This window comes from Condylostylus longicornis, unplaced genomic scaffold (genome assembly GCF_029603195.1).
Source record: "Condylostylus longicornis isolate FDR11 unplaced genomic scaffold, ASM2960319v2 ptg000013l, whole genome shotgun sequence".
Taxonomy (NCBI): Eukaryota; Metazoa; Arthropoda; class Insecta; order Diptera; family Dolichopodidae; genus Condylostylus; species Condylostylus longicornis.
This window is the reverse complement of record NW_026577982.1, coordinates 16758941-16780516: the sequence shown is the minus strand read 5'-3', so window position 1 is coordinate 16780516 and position 21576 is coordinate 16758941. Positions and strand designations below refer to the sequence as shown.

The following is a 21576-nucleotide window of genomic DNA, read 5'->3' as shown; positions in this document are numbered from 1 at the left end:
CGTTTTGATTTAAATAAAAATTATATGTGGTATACTTTAAATTATTTATTATTTAAATAATATTTTGTTGGTAAAATATTTAATTACGATAATTAATGAGGCGCAACCAATCGTCAACGATAGATATAATCAACTGAAATGGAAAATGAATTTTCGTGAAAAATTAAAGCTTAAATTGGTTACATTTTTTTTCTTCTTAAAGTGTTATACGATGCGTTTTATAATGCGATTAAATTTAAAATAAATAAGAAAGACAGAAAAATTATAGACTAAAACAAAACCAATGTACATATATGTATAATTTATATAAAACTCATAGGTGCATCATAATATGTGCAACTAAATATTCATCATGTCACCATATTTATTATTGATACATAATTTTATTGAATGTGTATAACTATAATATTTAACTTTTTGTATTATGTTTTATTACTATTTATGTTGGTATGTATTTAAATATAACTTTAAGTCACATCATTTGATATACAATATCATATAAATATTTTGTTTAAAGATAAGAAATACAAACATATTTAAGTATTTTATTTAAAAAGGAAAATAAGCATAAAAAAATAAATTAAAAAAAAATCTGAAATTAACCATATATTGATTTAAAAGGTAAAGGTAAAATACCAAAATAGGAAACTGAAAATTCCATAAAATATTTTCTTCTACTTTAAATTAATAAGTTATTGCAATGTTGTTAATTTACGTCATTCTGTAATATTGTTTAATATTATAAACCCAAAAACAAAAAAAAAAATTAAAAATTTTTTACAAATTATTTTTAAATTTAGCAAAAGTTTCGCCAAATTATAAGTCGATTTGCCGACATAACATTTTCTAAACCTTTAAATCCGTGGTTGAATGCAACTTTGTTTTTTATCTATCGAAACAAGTCTATCGAATATTACTCAATTTACTAAAGAAACTATGGTTACCTTTTAAAATGCTAGTCTAACGTCAATTTGACTTTTTCAACAAAACAATTCTAATTGTTCTGCATTTTGATAGACAGCCTTTTTTTATTAACTGATTAAAATTAGTTTATGTAAGGTTTTTCCTTATTTCGTCCTGTTCTTCCCATTTTTACACATTAAAAACTATCACAAAAATGTTTCCCTACTAGACATACATAATACGAAAAATTGAATATTGTCCACTAGTTGACCAAAAATACGTTTGTAATAAAACTTCATAATTGGCAACAAAATTTTACAGTGCCTAATGGGTTATAATAGATTTAAAAATTAAAAATTCCCTACAAGTAATTTAATTAATTTCATTTCTTGCCAAAATTTCTGTATAATTTTATACATACATACATATGTGAGATTCGGTTGTGATTATGCTTTAAAAGCTAATTTTTCCTTTCGTGGGACTTTATACATATATTTTTATTTAATTATCACTAAACTTAATTGGTAATTACTTAATTTTTTTGGACAATTTTCCAAAATATATAAAATTTCTCATTTTTGCTGTGTATGATGTCATCTCAAGGGATTTTGTAACCCATATTTTTTTCATTGTAATTTAGTAATATTAATTCATCATTTCACTTCTGTCCCACTAATAAATAAATTTCTGTACCTAATTTTACCATTACCAATCAATTTTAGTGCATAAAATTAAATCAAGTACGATGACATCATCATTCCCAAGTCTACAAGTTTTCACAACATAAAAGTATCCCTTTTTCTTTATTTTCAGATTATACCAATACAGACTTTTCATTGCATAAACGAAATGCACATTGCAAATTCAAAAAAAAATTAAAAAAAACCCGAACATTAATTTCAATCCAAATATGGGTCTATAAAATGTAGTTCAAGGCTTTTAATCGTTGATGTTGTTTTATCAGTTGATTTCTTGTATAATGATTTGAAATTATGTATTTTGCTTTTTTCTTTTTAATTTGTTTTACAATTGAAAAGTAGTTTTAAGATTGGTTCAAAAATTCATTGATATTCAATTTACACTAGGTGTCGATTACCACAGAATTTTCTCCAAAATTAGTCATTCTAAATAAGTTTTGCACTAATAAAAGGAACTGAAATAAATGGTACTCGTATGATCAACAGAAATTTCAAGCTTTCTTGTATAAGATTAAGTTCAATTCATTTTCATATGTAGCTCTTACTGCATTAAACCTTATTAATGTTCAGAATCAGCTTGTAAATGTAGTTATGGAAGTACTCGGTGCATTCTCATGTAATTCGCCTTCTGATAATATAGGTCACATGAGAAAATTAAAAATTAAGCTAACTTGGCATAAGTCTAGTATAGGTGCCAACTCTTTTTCACTTTTTTATTTCCCAAACTTGCATATTTTATAAAAATTCAGCATTATTTTTTATCGAATTGGCATATCGTGTATTTTCTTTGCTTATTGTTCTCATTGCTTACCTAATTTTGAATTTTCAAAATTTAAACGCAGATTTTTATCAATTTCCAGACTACTTTAAATGACTCTAAAAAAAAGTAAAAACAATATTTTTCATTAATTTTTTTGATTTTAATTTAATTTTTTTAAACGAGGATAAACTTATATAATGTTGTTTAAAATAATGGTTAGGTGCTCACATACCCAAACTATCTGAAATATTTACATACATGTGTACATATGTTCAAGAAAACAACTTTAATAAGTTTTGCAAAGAATGTTGTTATATACATTATTTATTTTCTTTAGCATACATTGGATATTTTTACAGATTATACGTAAGAGTCACTGAATTCTAAAGTTCAAATTATGTTCCGTGTTGTATTTAAATTGTTTTTAAAGTATATAAATTTCTATTTCATTCCAATATATGGGAAATCATTAAATTGGAAATAGTTTTCGTTATTAAAAATACTGCAATTGTACTTGCACATCCCTCGTCCTTTAAGCCCAGGTAAAAATAAGAAACATAATGAGTTGTTTTATAATAAAGCACCACCATGATAACAATTCTGTTTAAAATAATTTATTAAAAAAATATGGTACGAGTACAACATAAAAAAAATGCAATTAATAATAAACATTACTACCATATTAGGGAAGATCAGAACGAGTACAACAAAATTAACATGTACACTACTGTTTTTCATTTTAGGACTTTTCATGATTTTTTTTTTTACATTTTCTTATTTTAATGGAAAGGTGATATCATGTTTTTATAAAAAAAAAAATTGTTTTACTTAACTGGTAGAATATCATTTCCAAAATATTCATGATGCATTTATGTTGCACAAGAGTCAAGACCAGACATTATTCTATAAAAGACAAAATCATGATAACTTGTTTTTTTGGATCACCGTTGAGATTAATCAGTGTATTGAATGGTTAATTTTCTTTAATTTTTCTCTTTCTGAATTTTATTTTATTTGGTGATTAAAAATGGAAAGTGAAATCTTTGACGTACTTTTTTTTATTTTAATTACATAATTTTAAAACTATTGTTGTCATTTAAAAAATTATAAACAAAAACATCATCGTAAAAAATTTTAGATTTGATGAAATACAAAATTTTTCTTTTTTCCAATAAGATTATACGTTTTTTCAATTGGTTTTTTCACAGAAAGTGAATAAATGATGATGATTCACAGCCTAATTGAATATCTCGTTTTTCTTACTCACTTTTAATTCACTTTCAAATCCGAATTCTCCGTCTTTTAATGGCTATTTCATTTTTCCAATAAAACTCATTTTTTCCTCATTAGATTTGTGACAAAGATAAACTCATTTTATCAATTGGATTTGTGCATTTTTTTTTAAATTATCGACTGATCGTCTCACTTTCAAAAACAAAGTGAATAAATTTTGTATACATTTTATAATCATGCCCTATAATTTAAGTTCAAATTGAATTTGAAAACTTGAATTCAATATTCATTGCAAGTTTTAGAAGTTTAACAGTTTAAACATTTTAATTAAGTTATTGAAATGTCTTTTTAAATTGAAAAAATCTTTGGAGTACATATTGGAATAATAGTGAATTAGAAAATGAAATTCCAACATTTTTTAAATTATTCCACAGGGCGTAGACGATCTGATAATTTGAGACAAATTTTACTCTTATTGATTCTATCAAACCCATTTCAATGGTTCACCTTCACAGTTTTACTAGGTTTTACCGTTTTCCTTTATAGAATGAAGATAATTAAAAACAAAAATTGTTATTAAAAACAATTATACTTATTAAAACAAAAAAAAATATGTAATTTAATTTATATAAAATATATTTGTTTATTTTTTCTACTATTTTTCAATATAAAATCCATTTTTATATTGTATACAGAAGTTAAATTGTCTTTATAGCTTTTTAAAATAATACGGAATTTGTCTTTTTTTATCATTATCTTACATTTAAATCTATAATAATAAACTCTGGTTTCTTATTAATTAAAAATTTAATTGTTCAAGTATAAATTTAAAATATTTTTAACAGTCTAACGAACAACTGCAGTCTATCATTCTTTGAAAACACACTAAAATTAAAAAATCCAAGAGAACAACAAGATAAAAAAAAATGATCAATGTATGAAATTGTCTTTCTTTTCAAAATTATTTAATTACATATTTAGAATTTAAGAATTGTTTCTTGTTTAGAAGAAAGTTAAATGAAAAAATTATGTAAGGAAAAATTTAAAAAGAGATAAGATGGCAGTAATGCTATGTTTTAAATTAATTTAAAGACAAGTTAAAAAGTTTGTCTTATTAAATTTCATTATCTTGCAAATTATTATATTTAAGGCAATTTGAATAATTTGTTATTAGTTAACTTAGTACATAAAAATCTTCCTAATTTAACATAAAATATCGTTTCGAGATTTCTGTTTAAGGAACAATAAACACGAGTTTTAAGTTTTTGAAATAATCAGATTTTTCATATATGTATGAAAAATTTAACAGATGAATAAAATATCTTCTAAAACGAAAGTTATCTACTCAACTTATATGATTGCTTTATTTTAAATATAAATGATCTTGATATAGTTGCCGCTTAAAAACATTCAAATGGCAGAGAAATGTAAATGTAGAAATGTAAAAATATAAAATAAAATAGAGAACTACGTAAGTAAATATTTTAGAAAATAATACTGGATGAGAAAATTAAACGAGATTTATTAATGAGAATAAGACACGAATGGAAAAAAAATGTCGATTTTGTGACAAATTTAGTGTTTGAAATAAATTTTATCGATGGAAATTATAAATTGGTTTGTTATGAGTAAAATGAATTCTAAGCAACACTATATGTATTCACCACACCAAAAATTATTTAATTTTAGCAACTTGTACATTTGAATAAAAAATCTCTCATTCAATAAGAATTCAATAAGAACTGAAATTAATATCAATTATTATAATTAAATTGTTGAAATCATTTATTGATTCAAATCTATAGAGAGCATTGAACAAATTATAATAAAAATATTATTCTAAATGAATAAAAATGTTCTAAATGAGAAAAGTTCATAACAAAAATAGATCACACATTTTAAGAAAACAAATAAAAAATTCACACACAATAATATAAACCACAAATGAGTTATAGATTGCCTTTGAAATGAAAGTTTTAAAAAATTACTAACCAATATGCGTAAAAGTTAAAAATTTAAAAACTCATTAGAACGTACTAAAAAATTAAATTCTTAAAACTAAATTCTTAAAGTATTAATATAAAAATATAAACTATAAATAATACAATAAAAATGGAAGAACTTATAATAAAGCTTTATATAATTATTCAAATATTTTATATTTAACCTCTTAATTTTTAAAAATGTTACCAGTAAGGAATCACAATTAATTTGAATCGAAATCCAATAAGTAATTTGTTTTAACGTTCTATTAAAATTTAATGATCGTTAAAAAAATTACCATAAAAATTTAGGCTAACATGAAAATACAATTTCATATTTTTTTAATAAAGTTTGAAATTTTGCAATAAAAAATAATAATAAATTTCATAATTTGTATTAAAACTTACATATTTAGGTGTTATGCGTTTATTAGTTTTATAGTTCTACTTTAATTCGAGTTGTTAGAAACTGGGTAACTTTTTCTTTAAATAAAATTTTAATATAAAAAGGGAATTGAATTATTTCATGCAAATTTCATAACTAGGTTTTAATATGGATAATCCAATTATGTATAAGTATAAGTAAATTTTTAAAACTAAAATAAAACTATTTACAAAATAACCATGATTTGTAAAATTAAATTTAATATTAGCAGACTCTTAAATGCCCTTTTCATATACATACATAGTTGATTTATATTTAAAAAACTATTTTATATAAAAAAAAAAACAAAATATTTAAAAACTATTACTTTTTTAAAGTAATTTAAGGAATTTTCATTTTGTATGGCTATGTTTTATAATATAAATTTCTTTAACAATCAATTTTAATTTAGTAATGGCAAGAATTTTCATTTATTGTAATACCATTCTGTATATAAGTGGTAAATAGTTATGTGAAATTCTTTTAAATTTTTATTTGTTTATTTATATGGATGTAAATTGCACAAATGTTTCTAATTTTCTAGATAATTTAAAATTCCAGATACAAAAATTTTTGTCAAATTCATAAAATTTTAAAGTTTTCCAGAAGAGCTAAATAAAATTTAATGTTTTAATTTAAGTTGTAACAGAATAGCCACCCGTTAATGGTGGCATTAGCAATAAATAAACTTTATTATTCTAATTTGTTTATAAAAAAAGGTTCATATATCATGATCATTGATTTGAAATGATCATTTCTCAACATTTGATTATTTTTTCGATTTTAATAGAAAATATATTTTTTTGATATACAACTAATGAAAGTGTTTGATGTTTAAATTGTGTATACAGATTTTCTAATTTTAATCAACTACGCCTAAATGAACAAGTTGCTGCATACATCGTTGTAAATATGTGGGATCTGGAAACATGTTAAATTGAGTTTTATGATCTACACTATTCCATATAACAACATCTTCTCGACCAGTTGTAGCTGAACGTCCAATAGAAAATAATAATCGACGATCAAATGCAATTTTTAAAAAACGCAAAACTTTTCTTCCCAATGGGCAATCAGGTAAGTAACAAATTCTTGGAAATCCAACAGCAAAAAATGCACGACCTGGATGTGGATGTTCTTCTGTTTGTACTCCAGATGCAATACTAAAGAAAACGAAATTGTGAACAAATCACATATTATTAGAAATTGCTTTATTTTATACTTACTTATAAACAATTTGTATAGTGTTTTGACCTTCATGTCCTGGTAAACTTTTTGGTATGATTACCCATGACATTGTTCCAGGAGGTTGATTGCCAATTTTTTCCCCGTAAACAATGCCACATACTGGACATTCAATGTAAAGGTTCTTAAAATTAAACACAATTTTAAATATTTTTTTTTCAAAGATTTTTTTTTAAATTTCTACCTTATTAATTTCTTTTTGTTGATTTATAATCATTTCATTCAAACACTGCAAATGCATTAAATGCTGACATCGACTTAATGAAATTGTTGGGTTCTGTGATTGATGAACTAATTCCTCCATACACATTGGACATGGTTGTGCATTCGGCCATTTAGGTGGATCAACAACTTTTACGAATCTACTTATCATATCACTAGCTGGATCCACACCAACGATCGAACCAGCGATTTGTTGTTGTGGCAAGGGTGGTGGCGTTGGGGGTAATGACGATATACCACTACTGCCAGCATTTCCGTTAACATTTAGAGCAGAATGGTGACCATGCGAAGAAGTTCTCCTACCACGATTAATACTATGATGCATACTACCATTTATTGGTATCCCAATCGATTGCTGGCTACTAAATACCTCATCTGAACCAATCGAAACATCTAATAAATCATTAACAGATACTGCAAAATTTCTACTTCGTAGGCTGTCTTTACTTTCATGACTCCCGTGACTTAGATATGTTGAAACTGTATCAACGCTGGGTCGGCGATGTGACTTTAAACTATTTGAATCGGTATCTGAAGCACGTGTTCTAGAGCGCGATCGATGAGAAGAAAGACGACTACGATGTGATCCATCTGAACTTCGGCTATAATGGCTATTCATTGACGCTGTAAAAATATTTGAATGTGAAAAGCTGTTAAAGGAGTGTGGTGGTACAGGTGGTGGAGTTCTTGATTTACTATTCACAATGCTCCCCGAATTCAGAGAATTACTTAGTTGATGAATAGGTGTGGTACCGCTTTGATGATTGTGATGAGAATTTGCTGAAGCCGTTGACGGCGCATGCTTATGCCCAAATATATTAAGATTATTTAGGATTTGTCTGGCTAAATTGGTTGTCGTTGAAGTAGAAAATTCGCCATGTTTTTTTGTCGCTTTAATTGGCCGATTTTTACTAACACCTGAAGTTTGAGGATGATTGCTTATATGTAAATTTGATAAATTTGCAGTTGGTGGTAACGGCAAGGGTGTTGATTGAAGATGTTTTGGTTTTGGAAGAGGTTTTGGTGGTATTCTTGGAGTAGATTGTAATTGCTTACATTCTGCAAATGCTACAAAAGTAGAATTATGCATAGAAATATTAAAAAACGGACAAATTTGTTAAAATTTTAGTGGGCTCCTAAACTATACTTACTGTTTAATTGAATAGCTTGTGCTGGTGTTATTTTAACTAACGGATAAGGGGCCTGCAATATTCTCCTAATACATCTAGCTGGTCCATTAGGTTTCCTTACTTGAGTCATATTGCAAAAGTTCATTACATACGGCATACCTATATTTGTAGTAGATAAGTCGAATGTCTGTTCCCCTTTAGCCCATGCCTCTTCTATAATGATTTGAACATTCATGTTATATGGATACCAATCTGTTCCGCTTGTGCCACACCATTCCCACTTTGTACCTTTTCCGGCTGGTGAGCTGGGTTTATATAAAACACGATTCACATTTAAAGTTGAGAGATCAGTATCCTCGGTACTTTGAGTCATTGTCCGTACATTGACATAAATTTGCTCAAAATCAGGATCAGCATCGCTTAACAACACTCGCGTTAATTTTTTTGCATGAGCCCTTTCCAAATGTTGACTGACAGCAGGAGAATACGGTAACCATTTTCCCCCACGAGTCTCATATTCCCATACTACAACTGCATGATTACTTAAACTTGATGTGTTTGCCATGTCTCTTATTATAATACTCTATATTTTGCCAAATTTAAAATTGAGAATCTCTCAATTTTAAGATACTTAATATAACAGGTTGTGATTTTAATTCTATGGCTAAATTTTCTTTGTACTCTAAAGTTGGTGCAGTTTTTTGTTGTGATTCAACTGGAATAATTAAATGACACTTTTATTTGAAATTTGATTTCCTCGTTTAAAAACCCATTTTGTATGTTGAGTATTATAAACTAAACTATACTGTATTTTAAGAAAATATTTTTAGAGGATCATGGATTTTTTTTGAGAAGTCACTCGTAATTTGCAAACAACAGCAATTTTTTTTACTTACTTGTTACACCTTACACCTAAAGTGTATCAAGTAGCAACACTATTCATTATTTATTCAATGATCCATTTTTCACTTATTTTTATATCCGCGTTTTACAAAAATTGTACAATAAACTTTTTGTAACTATTTTAATTATTATTTCACTTAAATTTTTGCAAAAGTAAACTTTTTATTAGAAAAATATGAAGGTATAGGTAATCTTACAAGTGCATTGAATTGACATTTCGTCTAAAAACCAAAATGGTTACTTAAACAAAATCCCGTGCTGCCATTTCGATTGATCAAGTCAAGACGGTTGAGTTTGCGCTGACAACTTGCGACAAAAGTCAAACATAGTTTTGACATTTCAAATATTGACTTTAATTTAAGAAATAGTAAATATGTTTGTAAAAGAAAAAGTAAGGATAGGAAATTAAATAATATTATTGATAAATTTTGATTCGGAATAAAATATTTCAATTACATACCGATTCAAAATTAAAGAGTCTCAAATTAAAAACTTTAAATATTGAAAGGAGAAATATTGAAAACTATGAGATTTATATTTAGTCAGGTAGGCATGTATATAGTTATTTTGCCCTTTGTATGTAAAATAGCTTGATCAGAAGGCATTATTAAAAATTTAAATAACTAAACTTAAAAATTTTGAGTTGAAATCAATATATCTATGTATAAATCGAATCAGACGTAAGGCAAAATTTGGTTCAAGTAATACTAAATGTTTACTTTTCTAGGGAAGTCGGATTCTTCAGCAATTACATATCTCAAGTTTTATAAATGAGATTGGCTTAGAATAACGCTTAGCAATAGACTTTAAATTTGCAAAATATAAATTTTATAAGTAATGACATCACGTTCAAAATTCAAACCTCAAACGGAGTTGTGTGGTGATTGTGAGGCATCGGATCCATCATGGGCATCTATAAACCGCGGTATATTGCTTTGTTCAGATTGCTGCTCAGTTCATCGAAGCTTAGGTCGTCATGTCAGTATTGTGAAGAGTTTAAGACAAGGACAATGGTCGCAATCTGTTTTAAATTTCGTCAAAAATTTATCACAAAACGCAAATAGTATATGGGAACATTCACTTCTCGAAACAACGAATAATAAGAATATTAGACGTAAACCTACGCCAAAAGATCCATTACATCCGAATAAATCAGATTTTATCAAAGCCAAACATTGTAACTTGCAATTTGTTTTGAAGCCTAATGTCCACTATGACAATACACCAAATGGAGAAAATGAGCTAAGCAAACAACTTCATGCAAGTGTTCGTTCTGGAATATTGGAAACATCGTTGCGACTTCTAGTACAAGGGGCGGACCCAAATTATTTTCATGAAGAAAAAAGATCTACACCTTTACATGTAGCGGCTAAATTTGGTCAAACCTCCCAAATTGAATTGTTAATAGTTTATGGTGCTAGTATTAACGTTGTTGACGGAAATGGGCAAACACCAATAGAAATTGCAAAAAATAACGACCATAATGCTATTGCTGAAAGACTGATTGAGGCAATGTATGAAGTAACGGATCGTATAATAGTTTTTCTTGGAGGAAAAAAACCTGATCATGCCTCAGGAAAACATTTAAGTATTCCAGAAAGAAAAAATCTAGAAATAAGTGAGCACTTGAAAATAGCCCGAGGAAAGTTACAGCTGGTGCCAAACAAAATGTTTGAAGAACTAGTAATGGATCTATATGATGAAGTCGATCGCCGAGAAAATGAAGCTATATGGGTTACAAGTTCTCTCAACCCAGACAGTGGCGCAGTGCCTTTTCTGCCAGCAAATCCTTTTTTAAGTGCAACCCGAAATCAGGGCCGTCAAAAATTGGCTCGATTTAGTCCTATTCAGTTTTCTGGTTTATTAACAGACGTCTTATTAGACGCTAGGCGACGGCAAAACATGGCCAATTTAAGACCAGTTAATGCTTTACCTAGAAAGTTAAGAGTTGATGGTGCATCTAACTCTAATTTATCCGATGATGAACCCTTATACGATGATGTAGCTGACGATGATTATGCAGCATTAACTCCTTTAATCCACCATGAAACTCTACACACCAATAATGTGCCACCTCTCAACGCTACTTCAAGTGCTTTAGTAGAAGATCTTAGAAAACAGTTGATTTATTACATGTCTGAGGTTAATGAATTAAAATCAGTTGTGCACCAATTGTCTGCAGAAAATACTCATTTAAAATTGAAATTTTCGGAAAGCCCTCAAAACGATAGTTTTACAAATATTTACGATGTTCCTTTAAGAATTGATGTAAATGAAAAAGATAATGATCAAATGGATGATGGTTCATCATCAAGTCAAGGAAACTCACAATCCACAGCAAAGCGACCTGCCAGTATGTACGAAACAAGACCAGCTAATGTCATAAAAAATCCTGTTGAATCATGCCGAACAGCAACAAGTATGTACCAAATTGGAGGTGGAGAAAAGAAAGCAAACGAAGTTCCAGTAAACTTTGCTGAGGATGTACGCAGTCGAATAGATGTTATAACAAAACGTTTAAAGGAACTATGTGTCGCAATGCAAGATATTCAAAATCAAAATAACACATTCGTTCCATGCGCAGAACGTATCAAAGTTGCTGTCGGAGATTTGATTTCATTATTTCCATTAGATAATTGTAACGAGACTATTTCAGTTGCCATAAAACAATTGAATGTTTATACAAGTTTAATGCAAAAAGAATGCGAAAATTTGGCAAAGTCTATTCAGACAAGTGACAATCCAGCAATTGAAGCTTTTATACAAGAAGTTCGCGATTGTGCTTTACATTTAGCCAGTGCAACTAAGACACTTGTAATACAATTTCAATAATATTACTGTTTTTTTCTTAATTTTAAGAGAAGTTTAATAAGATTAAGTTTTTGTTTGTATATTAACCAGTAATTCTTGTATTTGATTTAAAAGAAATTTTTAAACTTTAGAATAAAAAATCAATTACTCAAATATTTTCTGACGATACCGAGTCTCATTAAAATAAAATAAATAAAACAAAGTTTAATACACACATAAATGCAATTTAATTAAAGTTTTGATTCATTATTTTTGTTGATTTATAACTACAACATATTGAGGCCCTTCATGTCGATTTATGTAAATATTCAAATGTGTAAATAAACAAGATAAGACTTTGGGTATGCAATGCTCAAATAAAAAATCGATAAAGAAAGCTTTTCAATTGACAGGAAATACTTATAACGCACCCATCACATATATTTTCAATTTCTTACTCAAACAATGAGTATACGCCTAAAACTTAAACCTCAAAGCGAGATTTGTGGAGATTGTGGAGCTTCTGATCCTTCATGGGCTTCTTTAAATCGAGGTATTTTGCTTTGCTCAGACTGTTGTTCAATTCATCGTAGTTTGGGTCGTCATGTTAGTATCATTAAGAGTTTACGACAAGGTTATTGGCCATTGTCACAACTTAACTTTATTAAGATACTTGCACAAAGTGCGAATAATATATGGGAACATTCATTATTTGATGTAAGCAATAATAAAATTCCAAAACACAAGCCAACCCCAAAGGAACCACTTCACCCAAACAAAGCAGATTTTATACAAGCAAAGCATTGCAATCTACAATTTGTTTTAAAACCGAAAATTCATTACGATGGTACGCTTGGAGGAGAAGTTGAGTTAAGTAAACAACTTCATGCAAGTGTTCGATCGAGTAATTTAGAAACATCTTTGAGACTTTTAGTGCAAGGGGGTGACCCTAACTATTTTTATGAGGAAAAACAGTCAACCCCTTTGCATGTAGCAGCGAAATTTGGACAAGCATCACAAATTGAATTATTGATAGTTTATGGTGCTAACATAAATGTTATTGATGGAAATGGACAAACTCCAATCGAAGTAGCCAAAAATAATGATCATACAGTTATTGCGGAAAGGTTAATTGAAGCAATGTATGAAGTAACAGACCGAATCGTTACATTTTTAGGTGATAAAAAACCAGATCATATATCTGGGAAGCATTTAATTATACCGGAAAGAAAAAATACTGAAATGAGTGAACATTTAAAAATAGCTCGAGGAAAATTACAATTGGTGCCGAATAAAATGTTTGAAGAACTGGTAATGGATTTATATGATGAGGTTGATCGTCGAGAAAATGAAGCTATTTGGGTTACAAGTTCTCTCAATCCAGATAGTGGGGCAGTGCCTTTTCTGCCAGCAAATCCTTTTTTAAGCGCAACTCGTAACCAAGGTCGTCAAAAATTAGCAAGGTTTAGTCCAAATCAGTTTTTTGGTTTACTAACTGATGTGTTAATAGATGCCAAACGACGTCAAAACATGGCCAATTTAAGACCAGTCGACATATCACCTGTAAGAAAGCTGAGACCTTGTGGATCTGTTTCTAATTTATCTGACGATGAGCCATTGTACGATGATGTAGCTGACGATGACTATACAGCACCTTTTTAATATTTAAAACTTAATTTGAAAAGAAATATTTATCAGTATTGGAAAAAATTTAATTAAAGTAACTTTATTGATTTTCCATTTTCACCTTAACTTTTGGTTTTTTTTTCAATACAACTTTTTTCAGTAAAATTACTTTGTTTTGTGAATCAACTATCTCCATTGTGGCATCAGTTCTACTTTTTATTACAATTTTATTTTCCAATTTATTGGACACAATCGTACAAGCCTTTGAGGTTTTATCAATCTCTTTAAAACTAGCGCCTGAGTCAGTTGGAGAGGGATTTTTACTATTAGATTTTGTAATAATTGGTGGTTTAGTTTCTGAAGAAATTTTCTTGGTTTGAAATATTTTTCTATTAAGCGTTGAAATTTTATTTTTTTCTTGAATTTTTTTATTTTCTAATTCTGTATTTTTGGTTAAAATTAATTTATTTGTTTGAGATTGATTTTGATCATAATCCGTCTTATCAAAAGCTCCTGATGGGAGAAATTTTTCAGACACGTTAAATTTTTCAACCTTAACACTTTGAATCGGAATAATATCTAAACTTTTGTTTTGAAATGAAGGTTCTAAACCTACATTTGAATCATCTGGTTCTATTTTAATTGGATTTGTTAGAATATTTGGTGTTCCTAAGCCATTTTGGGGTAACATATTACTTTCAGTCATCTGCTTCATCATAATATTTATTTCTTGCAACAACGGAACCCTTGAAATATCAAAATCTGAAAAAGACCTTGTTAAAAACTATAAAATTTGAAAATATCGTTTATCACCTTGGTCTACACGACTAACAACTTTCATTCTCGCTTCTTGATTAGCAGCATAAAAATCATTAGGTTTATGAAACACAAGATGTTTTTCGTACGCCAATTTCGTGAAAAAAATTGCTTCACATGTTCTACATTTAATTAGATCGTCAGGTTTCTTGTTTCTCTCTTCAGGTTGATGAATTTCGTACAAGTGTTTTTTAAGGCTATTTTTTATCATGTATTCTACACCACAAAGATGACAGTAATATGCTGAAAAAAGTTCGGATGAATTTGATCGTATTATTTTTGTAGATGATGGTGGAATGTACAAATCATTTGCGAGTAAATAATTGATTTGTTGATGTAAGGATTTCACGTGCTAGAATAATAAAACGAAAAAGTTTGGTTTTTTTTATATCGATATAACAATTCAAATTTACATATTGCAAAGCTACAGCATTAGAAAACGTTGCTGAACAATGATCACATTTTATCAAATTGCAGGATTGAGACATTTGATTAGCATGTTCTTTTGCCAAGTGTTCATCTAAAGAATTTTTCAATACAAATAATTTTCCGCAAAATTGACAAAAACTGTTTGGAATATCTGGATGTGCTCTATGTTTGTGTTGAATCGCTTTTGTTTGAGTAGGGAAAACCATTGAACAACTATCACATTGAGTTGATTTGCCATATCTATTTCTGGAATTTGCATGTTCTCTAAGATGTTGAATAAATTTCTTTTGGGATGAAAACTTGAGGTGACATTTTTGGCATTTCATCATTAACTTTTTGGTTCTCTCGCTACGTAATTTACCAGCTACGTTATTCTTCGAAGGTGCCATTGACATATTTTTTTCTGAATTTTTGCCCATTTTTAATGAAATTTGGATCAATTGATATTAAAATTTTACACTCAATCTATATTTTTTGAAAACTTTCATTATGTCTTTTTTAAAAGTGGAAAAAATAATGTAATATGCATATTCCAAGAATATAAATATCTAGTATTGGATAAAATAATAAAATTTAAAAAATAATTTTACTTAATACGTAAATTTTGCAAAAGACAAAACAAACAGCTAAATGATCAGCTGTCAGTTGTCATATTGACAACAAAACTTAATTTTTGAGCTAGCAAACCAAGGTAACATTCATATTTATATGTGGCAAACAACATACTTGCATAATATAACTACGTAACAAATTTGAAATTTCCAATTTTCGTCCATATTTTTGTTTTACAATTATTACTTTTAAGTAATTTTACCTAAATTTGAAAAATACAAGTTGTTGGTCTATTACCATTTTTGCAATTTATATCTCTAGTATATGTAGTGAACTAAAAGAGATAAAAAATACATGAAAAAATGTTTTAAAATTTCAACGCAAAAGCGCTTCGGTAACCTGAGGGATATTTTTTGTTAAAATATTGGATTTTTACACAATATCCGGTTTTAACTTTTCCTTTTTTTGACAGCTCTGAAAAGCTGAGACTCTTTTTATTAAAGAGTAATAATAATCTGTGTACTTTTTCATAATCTGCGTAGAAAAAAACCATAAAATATGGTGGTAAAAAAGGTAAATTAGTTGTGTTTTTAAATAATTATATGATTTTGTTGTTAAAGTTGATTTTTAACAAAACTTTTTGTTAATTAAATGATAAGTCACAGCAAACCGAAATTGTTATGTTGATTATGTTCATGTATGAAACAATAGAGCATGTTAACTTATAAAATTATTTTCTTTTAAGCCAATTAAAAAGAAGAAGCCAGTAACTAAGAAAGTTGCACCAGCACCCTTAGCTGAGAAGAAACCAGTCGTTACAAAAGTTGTTAATCCCCTTTTTGAAAAACGGCCAAAGAACTTTGGGATTGGTAAGCGCTTGAATCGGTGAAAATTTGGAATTAATTAATTTAATATATTTTTAGGTCAAAATATTCAACCAAAACGCGATTTATCCCGTTTTGTAAAATGGCCTAAATATATTCGTATTCAACGACAAAAGTCAGTTCTTCAAAAGCGTTTGAAGGTCCCTCCACCAATAAACCAATTCAGCCAAACCTTGGACAAAGCGACAGCAGTAAAGGTATTTAAACTTTTGGAGAAATACCGTCCAGAATCTGTTTTGGCTAAAAAACAGCGTTTGAAGAAAATTGCTGAGGCAAAGGCTAAGGGTAAAGATATTACTCCAAAAAAGAAGCCTATCTTTATCCGGTCTGGAACCAACACTGTGACAAAATTGGTTGAGCAAAAAAAAGCGCAATTAGTCGTAATTGCTCATGATGTTGATCCAATCGAAGTAAGTAGTTATTTTAATTGTCTTTGTTGTATTGATGCTTTGTCAACAATGATGCTAGAATTTCTTCACCTGAATTGATTTTTTAATTTTATTTAAATTTCATTTTCATGTTGAACATTGACATTCTGAGTTACAAAATTAATACTTAATTCTTTTTTCTAAAAATTATTTCTTTAAAAAAAACTAATCAAATTTTTTTAAAAGTTTACTAAATATTTTTTAAATCTGTTTTTAGTTGGTACTCTTCCTCCCAGCCCTTTGTCGAAAAATGGGTGTACCATACTGTATAGTTAAAGGAAAAGCACGTCTTGGACTTTTAGTACGTCGTAAAACATGTACGTGCGTTGCATTATCTGGAGTTGAATCAAACGATAGAGCTAATTTGTCTAAAATTGTTGAATCAGTTAAAACGAATTATAATGATCGACATGATGAAATTCGTAGACATTGGGGTGGTGGCCTTTTGGGTTCAAAGAGTTTGGCTCGTATTGCTAAATTAGAAAAAGCTAAAGCTAGAGAATTAGCGCAAAAACAAGGATAAAGTGTAAAATCAAAATTTGTATTCCTTGGATATAATTTTTAAGTTGAGACACTGTCTAATAAATATGTAAACTAATTTAACTGTTTTTATACTGAAATTTTACACTAAACCTTAATAGAAAGGATTGTTATTATTTTTTGTTTAATTTTTCATTTTTATTAGGAAAATTTAAATTCCTATTTTGATTTAAAATATTTTTTATAAAAATAAAAGAGAATTTCGTAACTTATTCAAAAAAACAAAAAAATGAGCAAGCTGATGCAAGAGCAAATATGTAGTATACATACATATATATGTATGTATATACAATTTGTGGAATTTAGATAATTTTTTAATTTAAATAGAAATGTATGTAAATTTGGCAAAAGTAGCATGGAAATTTCACAAAAGACCAAAACATCCATATTCTATTTTTTCTTTTTTTAATCAAAGGATTAATGAATAAAATCAGAAATAATGGACATAATATAACGGTGTTAACTATAGAAAATTTATACAACTAATTAATGGTAAATAAAGAACTTAAATATGTCCAATATCCAAAGAAGCCAAAAAATGATAATATTTAAAGATATTTGATTTTTAAATTCTAATATTAAATTAGCTCTGCAAGTAATCAGTAGAAAAATGTTTGTGTGTTCATTTTTGTTTTCGACATAAAAACAAAATATGTACAAAAAATTAAATTTGACAGCATTAAAAAGAAAATCTGATTCCGTCAGGAAATCGAAACGGAGTGAACATTGGGCCGGTTAATTCAAACAGTTTGATATGATTTCAAAGTTGAAGGCTCGATGCTACTTGACGTTAGTAATATATACTGTACGTATACCTACAATTTTACTAGCAGTGTTGTATGAAGATGGGGCCAAATAAAACATAAAAAGCATATTCATCTGCTGCATTATATTTTCACTGGTTAACAAATGTTCCATTTCGTATAAAAATCGTAATGTAAATAATATAAAATTTATTTTGGCAGTACCGGCATTTACCGTAGTTTTTATGTTCAATCAGCACAGTTACTGGTTTAGGACATGGATGGCAATTAAAGGGCACGCGTGCCAAACTTGGCACGGAAAAAAAATTTGATGGCACGTTATAGTTGTGCCTCGACAAATTTTTATATAGATTTTTTTTCTAATAAAAAATCTAAAAACTCGTTGAAAAATTGATTGAATGAAAAATTTCCTAAAAATGATAATTTCCTAATAGCGAAATGACAAATATTCAAAACCAAACATATTCAAATGTTATATTCTTTTTATTTTTGTTTTTTTTGATGAAATACACATTTTTGAAAAAACTAATTGGAATTTCACCTATGAATTTACAAATATTCTTGTTTCTATTAAGCAACAGTTTGCACAAAGATTTCTCGATTTTAAAAGGATCGAAAATATTTTAAAAATTATTAATTACCCAGATTTATTTGATATGCAAGATTGTGACAATAACCTCCTTAATTGGATGCGATTAGATAATTTAGAAATGCAAATTATTGATCTGCAATCCAATCCAATTTGGGTAAATAAATTTGTGAATATGCGGAAGCTTGTTGAAGATTTAGAAAGCCATCGATCCCAAAATGTGGAATCAGAATGTTTCATGGAAAGTAAAATTTTAGAAGCTTGGAATAGTATGCCAGATACCTTTTATTCAGTCAAAAAATTAGCAATCTCGTTGTTAACGATTTTCTCTTCCACTTACTCTTGCGAAAGTCTTTTTTCCGTTTTGAATCATGTACATTCAAAGACTAGAAACAGATTAACAGAGGAAGATTCGGCAGCATGTATTACTCTGCAGTCAACAATGTACCAGCCCGACATAAAAACTCTTGCAAGTAATATGAAACAAAAAGTTTCTGATAAAAAATTAAATTAATATTTTTTCTATCTGTATTTATTAATTTTTATACCTTGAACTATAATATGTATAAATAAATATTATTACAACTTGTCATAATATTGTATTTACCTAACCATACCTGTACTTGGTACTGTGCTGGCACGGGAAAAAGTGTGACAATAAATTTCCCCAAATTTTGGCACTTTGATCAAACCCTATTTGCCATCCCTGGTTTAGGAGGAGACGTAAAACTCATATTTTCTGTATAGATGTCAGATGGAGGAAAAATGGAAATGGAACACTATAAGTTGCAAATTTTCATCGAAAAACTTTGACAGTTGAGTTTTAAACGTCGTGGTGAAAGTATATTGGTAATTTCTAAGAAATTTACAAGTTCGCAACGGTATTAAAAAAAATTATTTAAGAAAAAAAACAAGAAGTTTTTTTTGTTGCCAATTATTTTATACATAAATAAAATATATGTAAATGAAAAATTTTTTTTTTTTTAAGTTGTAACATTTAATAAGAATTTTTTTCTATAGAACAATTTGAAGTATTTTTTCTTTAATATCAAAATTATAAAAATGTGAGGAGAAAATTAAAATAAAAAAGATTTTTTTTTTACTATTTATCCAGTCTCCACCCAAATTGGATCTGGAGCATTTGACGTGTCTGTCAAATAGAAAAAAAGATTGAAAATCCGATAAGTTGTGTTGCAATCTTTTTGTGTATTGTGCAAATAATGCAAAAATTTTCAACAATCATAAATGCAGTATCATTTTCAAATTTTTTTTTTGTAAAATTTATGTAACTCAAAAAGAAAATTTTGATATTTTAATAAAAAATATTTATAAAAAACAAAAATAAATTTCTCTCCACAAAAATTTCCATTAAGAAAAAAGTGTTATGCCAACAGATCAAGTGCGAAGGTGTTAAATTTCTATTTTGATTTAGTTGTGGTTTCTATTTGTATTCCATTGATTGGATCTCAAATTTTATGTTTTTTTTTCTTTTCTTAACAATGTAGAATTTATTACATTATTTGTGTTGAATAAATTAAGAAAATCGATTTTTCTTAAGAAAAAAATTTGTGCTTTTACATAAAAAAAAAATTCTGTTAAAAATAAAATGTTAGAAAAGTTTAAGGTTTTTTTTTACCATATAAATGTTGTATAGAAAAAAAAGTTCTTACCATAAATTAAGAGCAAATATCTAGGAAATAGTGGGTTATCAAAAGAAATTAAAGAAAATTTTTTTCATTTTTAATAAAAAAATATATAAGTATCCTATTGATTATATTTTAATATTCGATTAAAAACGTTTATCATCATGAGCGTGTTTAGCGATTTTCAACGTTTATGGACACAAAGATTTCCTCAAAGTTCTCTTTCTGATCAATGGGAACAGGATGTACGTAAAAGTCTTGAGAATCATAAACAAAAAATTAATGAATTGAGAAAAGAGATTGAACAAGAAACATTATACGTTGAATATTTAGAGCGTTTATTATCCGATGTTGAAAAATATAAAGAATCAGGTGGTGATCCAACTACTTTATTTGAAGCACCAACAACATCATTACAACAACATCAAGGCCCTGGTAATGGTACTGAAAATCAAGATGGAATATTGATGACTAATAACGAGGATAATAAACATAATGAAGATGTAAGTTGATAAATCTTTATTTAAAATTATACATTTGAGTTGGTAACCTATATAAGAAGGTAGGTAGCTACTTATAATTTTAACAAAATTATAAGTAAAAATTTTTGAACAAACCTCTAGGCTTTTTGAATACTACAGTGTTTTAAAGTCCTCTTGGTAGTTTATTATTCTGATTGCCTTTGATATTAAACTGTTTATATGTTTTTGTGTTCTACTCATCGGGATGTTTATAAGATTACAATTTCTCGTTGTTTACTTCAAAATCATTTCTCTTTTTATAAGTGTGATGTTGTGTTTAACATTATCATTCATGGTATCGTGTATGAATAGCAACTTTTCTATTGCGATGATTGTGTTTAAGTTGTCCATTTTTAATTGATTCCACATTTGATCCATATTATTCCCCCTATTATAGTTGAGTAAAACCTACATATTGCTCATTATTATTTGACACATATTTATTAACATACCCGAACAAGAAGAACAGTTTATTATACATAACTCTTAGTACT

The 21576-nt window shown here is 27.9% G+C and overlaps 6 protein-coding genes across 7 annotated transcripts in view; 4 read left to right on the top strand and 2 right to left on the bottom strand.

The window, feature by feature from the left end:
* Positions 1–6521: 6521 nt before the first annotated feature.
* Positions 6522–9577, bottom strand: LOC129605419 (protein deltex). The gene is made up of 4 exons (XM_055515189.1): positions 8619–9577; positions 7430–8535; positions 7227–7369; positions 6522–7163 (listed from the first exon to the last, which is right to left on the bottom strand). Exons 1-4 carry the CDS (start codon positions 9160–9162, stop codon positions 6863–6865), a joined length of 2094 nt encoding a protein of 697 aa, XP_055371164.1. The 5' UTR covers positions 9163–9577; the 3' UTR covers positions 6522–6862.
* Positions 9578–9846: 269 nt separating this feature from the next.
* LOC129605408 (ARF GTPase-activating protein Git-like) lies at positions 9847–12474 on the top strand. Its single transcript, XM_055515162.1, has 2 exons — positions 9847–10046; positions 10228–12474. The coding sequence occupies exon 2, from the start codon at positions 10338–10340 to the stop codon at positions 12330–12332; it is 1995 nt and encodes a 664-aa protein (XP_055371137.1). The 5' UTR covers positions 9847–10046; positions 10228–10337; the 3' UTR covers positions 12333–12474.
* Positions 12475–12749: 275 nt separating this feature from the next.
* Positions 12750–14042, top strand: LOC129605410 (ARF GTPase-activating protein Git-like). The gene has a single exon (XM_055515164.1). The coding sequence runs from the start codon at positions 12756–12758 to the stop codon at positions 13950–13952; it is 1197 nt and encodes a 398-aa protein (XP_055371139.1). The 5' UTR covers positions 12750–12755; the 3' UTR covers positions 13953–14042.
* Positions 13883–15772, bottom strand: LOC129605409 (zinc finger and BTB domain-containing protein 41-like). The gene is made up of 3 exons (XM_055515163.1): positions 15146–15772; positions 14730–15084; positions 13883–14678 (listed from the first exon to the last, which is right to left on the bottom strand). Exons 1-3 carry the CDS (start codon positions 15578–15580, stop codon positions 14017–14019), a joined length of 1452 nt encoding a protein of 483 aa, XP_055371138.1. The 5' UTR covers positions 15581–15772; the 3' UTR covers positions 13883–14016.
* Positions 15773–16132: 360 nt separating this feature from the next.
* On the top strand, positions 16133–17623 carry LOC129605330 (60S ribosomal protein L7a). Its single transcript, XM_055515020.1, has 4 exons — positions 16133–16286; positions 16459–16582; positions 16637–17007; positions 17243–17623. Exons 1-4 carry the CDS (start codon positions 16272–16274, stop codon positions 17546–17548), a joined length of 816 nt encoding a protein of 271 aa, XP_055370995.1. The 5' UTR covers positions 16133–16271; the 3' UTR covers positions 17549–17623.
* A 2961-nt stretch (positions 17624–20584) lies between these two features.
* The window catches only part of LOC129605232 (breakpoint cluster region protein), an 87444-nt gene continuing 86452 nt past the window's right edge, over positions 20585–21576 (top strand). For both annotated transcript variants that reach the window (XM_055514854.1, XM_055514852.1), the window contains exon 1: positions 20585–21064. In XM_055514854.1, the coding sequence (XP_055370829.1) occupies positions 20726–21064 (339 nt within the window). In that variant the 5' untranslated portion in view covers positions 20585–20725. The remainder of the gene's footprint in view (positions 21065–21576) is intronic.

What these genes read in the sequence shown, in the direction of transcription:
- LOC129605419 (XM_055515189.1), bottom strand. Translation starts at nt 9,162, where the DNA reads ATGGCAAACACATCAAGTTTAAGTAATCATGCAGTTGTAGTATGGGAA. An exon ending in ACAAGCTATTCAATTAAACA is followed by an intron (nt 8,536 to 8,618) that starts GTAAGTATAGTT and finishes CTACTTTTGTAG; the next exon opens with CATTTGCAGAATGTAAGCAA. An exon ending in ACTATACAAATTGTTTATAA is followed by an intron (nt 7,164 to 7,226) that starts GTAAGTATAAAA and finishes CGTTTTCTTTAG; the next exon opens with TATTGCATCTGGAGTACAAA.
- LOC129605408 (XM_055515162.1), top strand. Translation starts at nt 10,338, where the DNA reads ATGACATCACGTTCAAAATTCAAACCTCAAACGGAGTTGTGTGGTGAT.
- LOC129605410 (XM_055515164.1), top strand. Translation starts at nt 12,756, where the DNA reads ATGAGTATACGCCTAAAACTTAAACCTCAAAGCGAGATTTGTGGAGAT.
- LOC129605409 (XM_055515163.1), bottom strand. Translation starts at nt 15,580, where the DNA reads ATGGGCAAAAATTCAGAAAAAAATATGTCAATGGCACCTTCGAAGAAT. An exon ending in ATGCTGTAGCTTTGCAATAT is followed by an intron (nt 15,085 to 15,145) that starts GTAAATTTGAAT and finishes TTATTATTCTAG; the next exon opens with CACGTGAAATCCTTACATCA. An exon ending in TGTTAGTCGTGTAGACCAAG is followed by an intron (nt 14,679 to 14,729) that starts GTGATAAACGAT and finishes GGTCTTTTTCAG; the next exon opens with ATTTTGATATTTCAAGGGTT.
- LOC129605330 (XM_055515020.1), top strand. An exon ending in GCCAAAGAACTTTGGGATTG is followed by an intron (nt 16,583 to 16,636) that starts GTAAGCGCTTGA and finishes ATATATTTTTAG; the next exon opens with GTCAAAATATTCAACCAAAA. An exon ending in ATGATGTTGATCCAATCGAA is followed by an intron (nt 17,008 to 17,242) that starts GTAAGTAGTTAT and finishes ATCTGTTTTTAG; the next exon opens with TTGGTACTCTTCCTCCCAGC.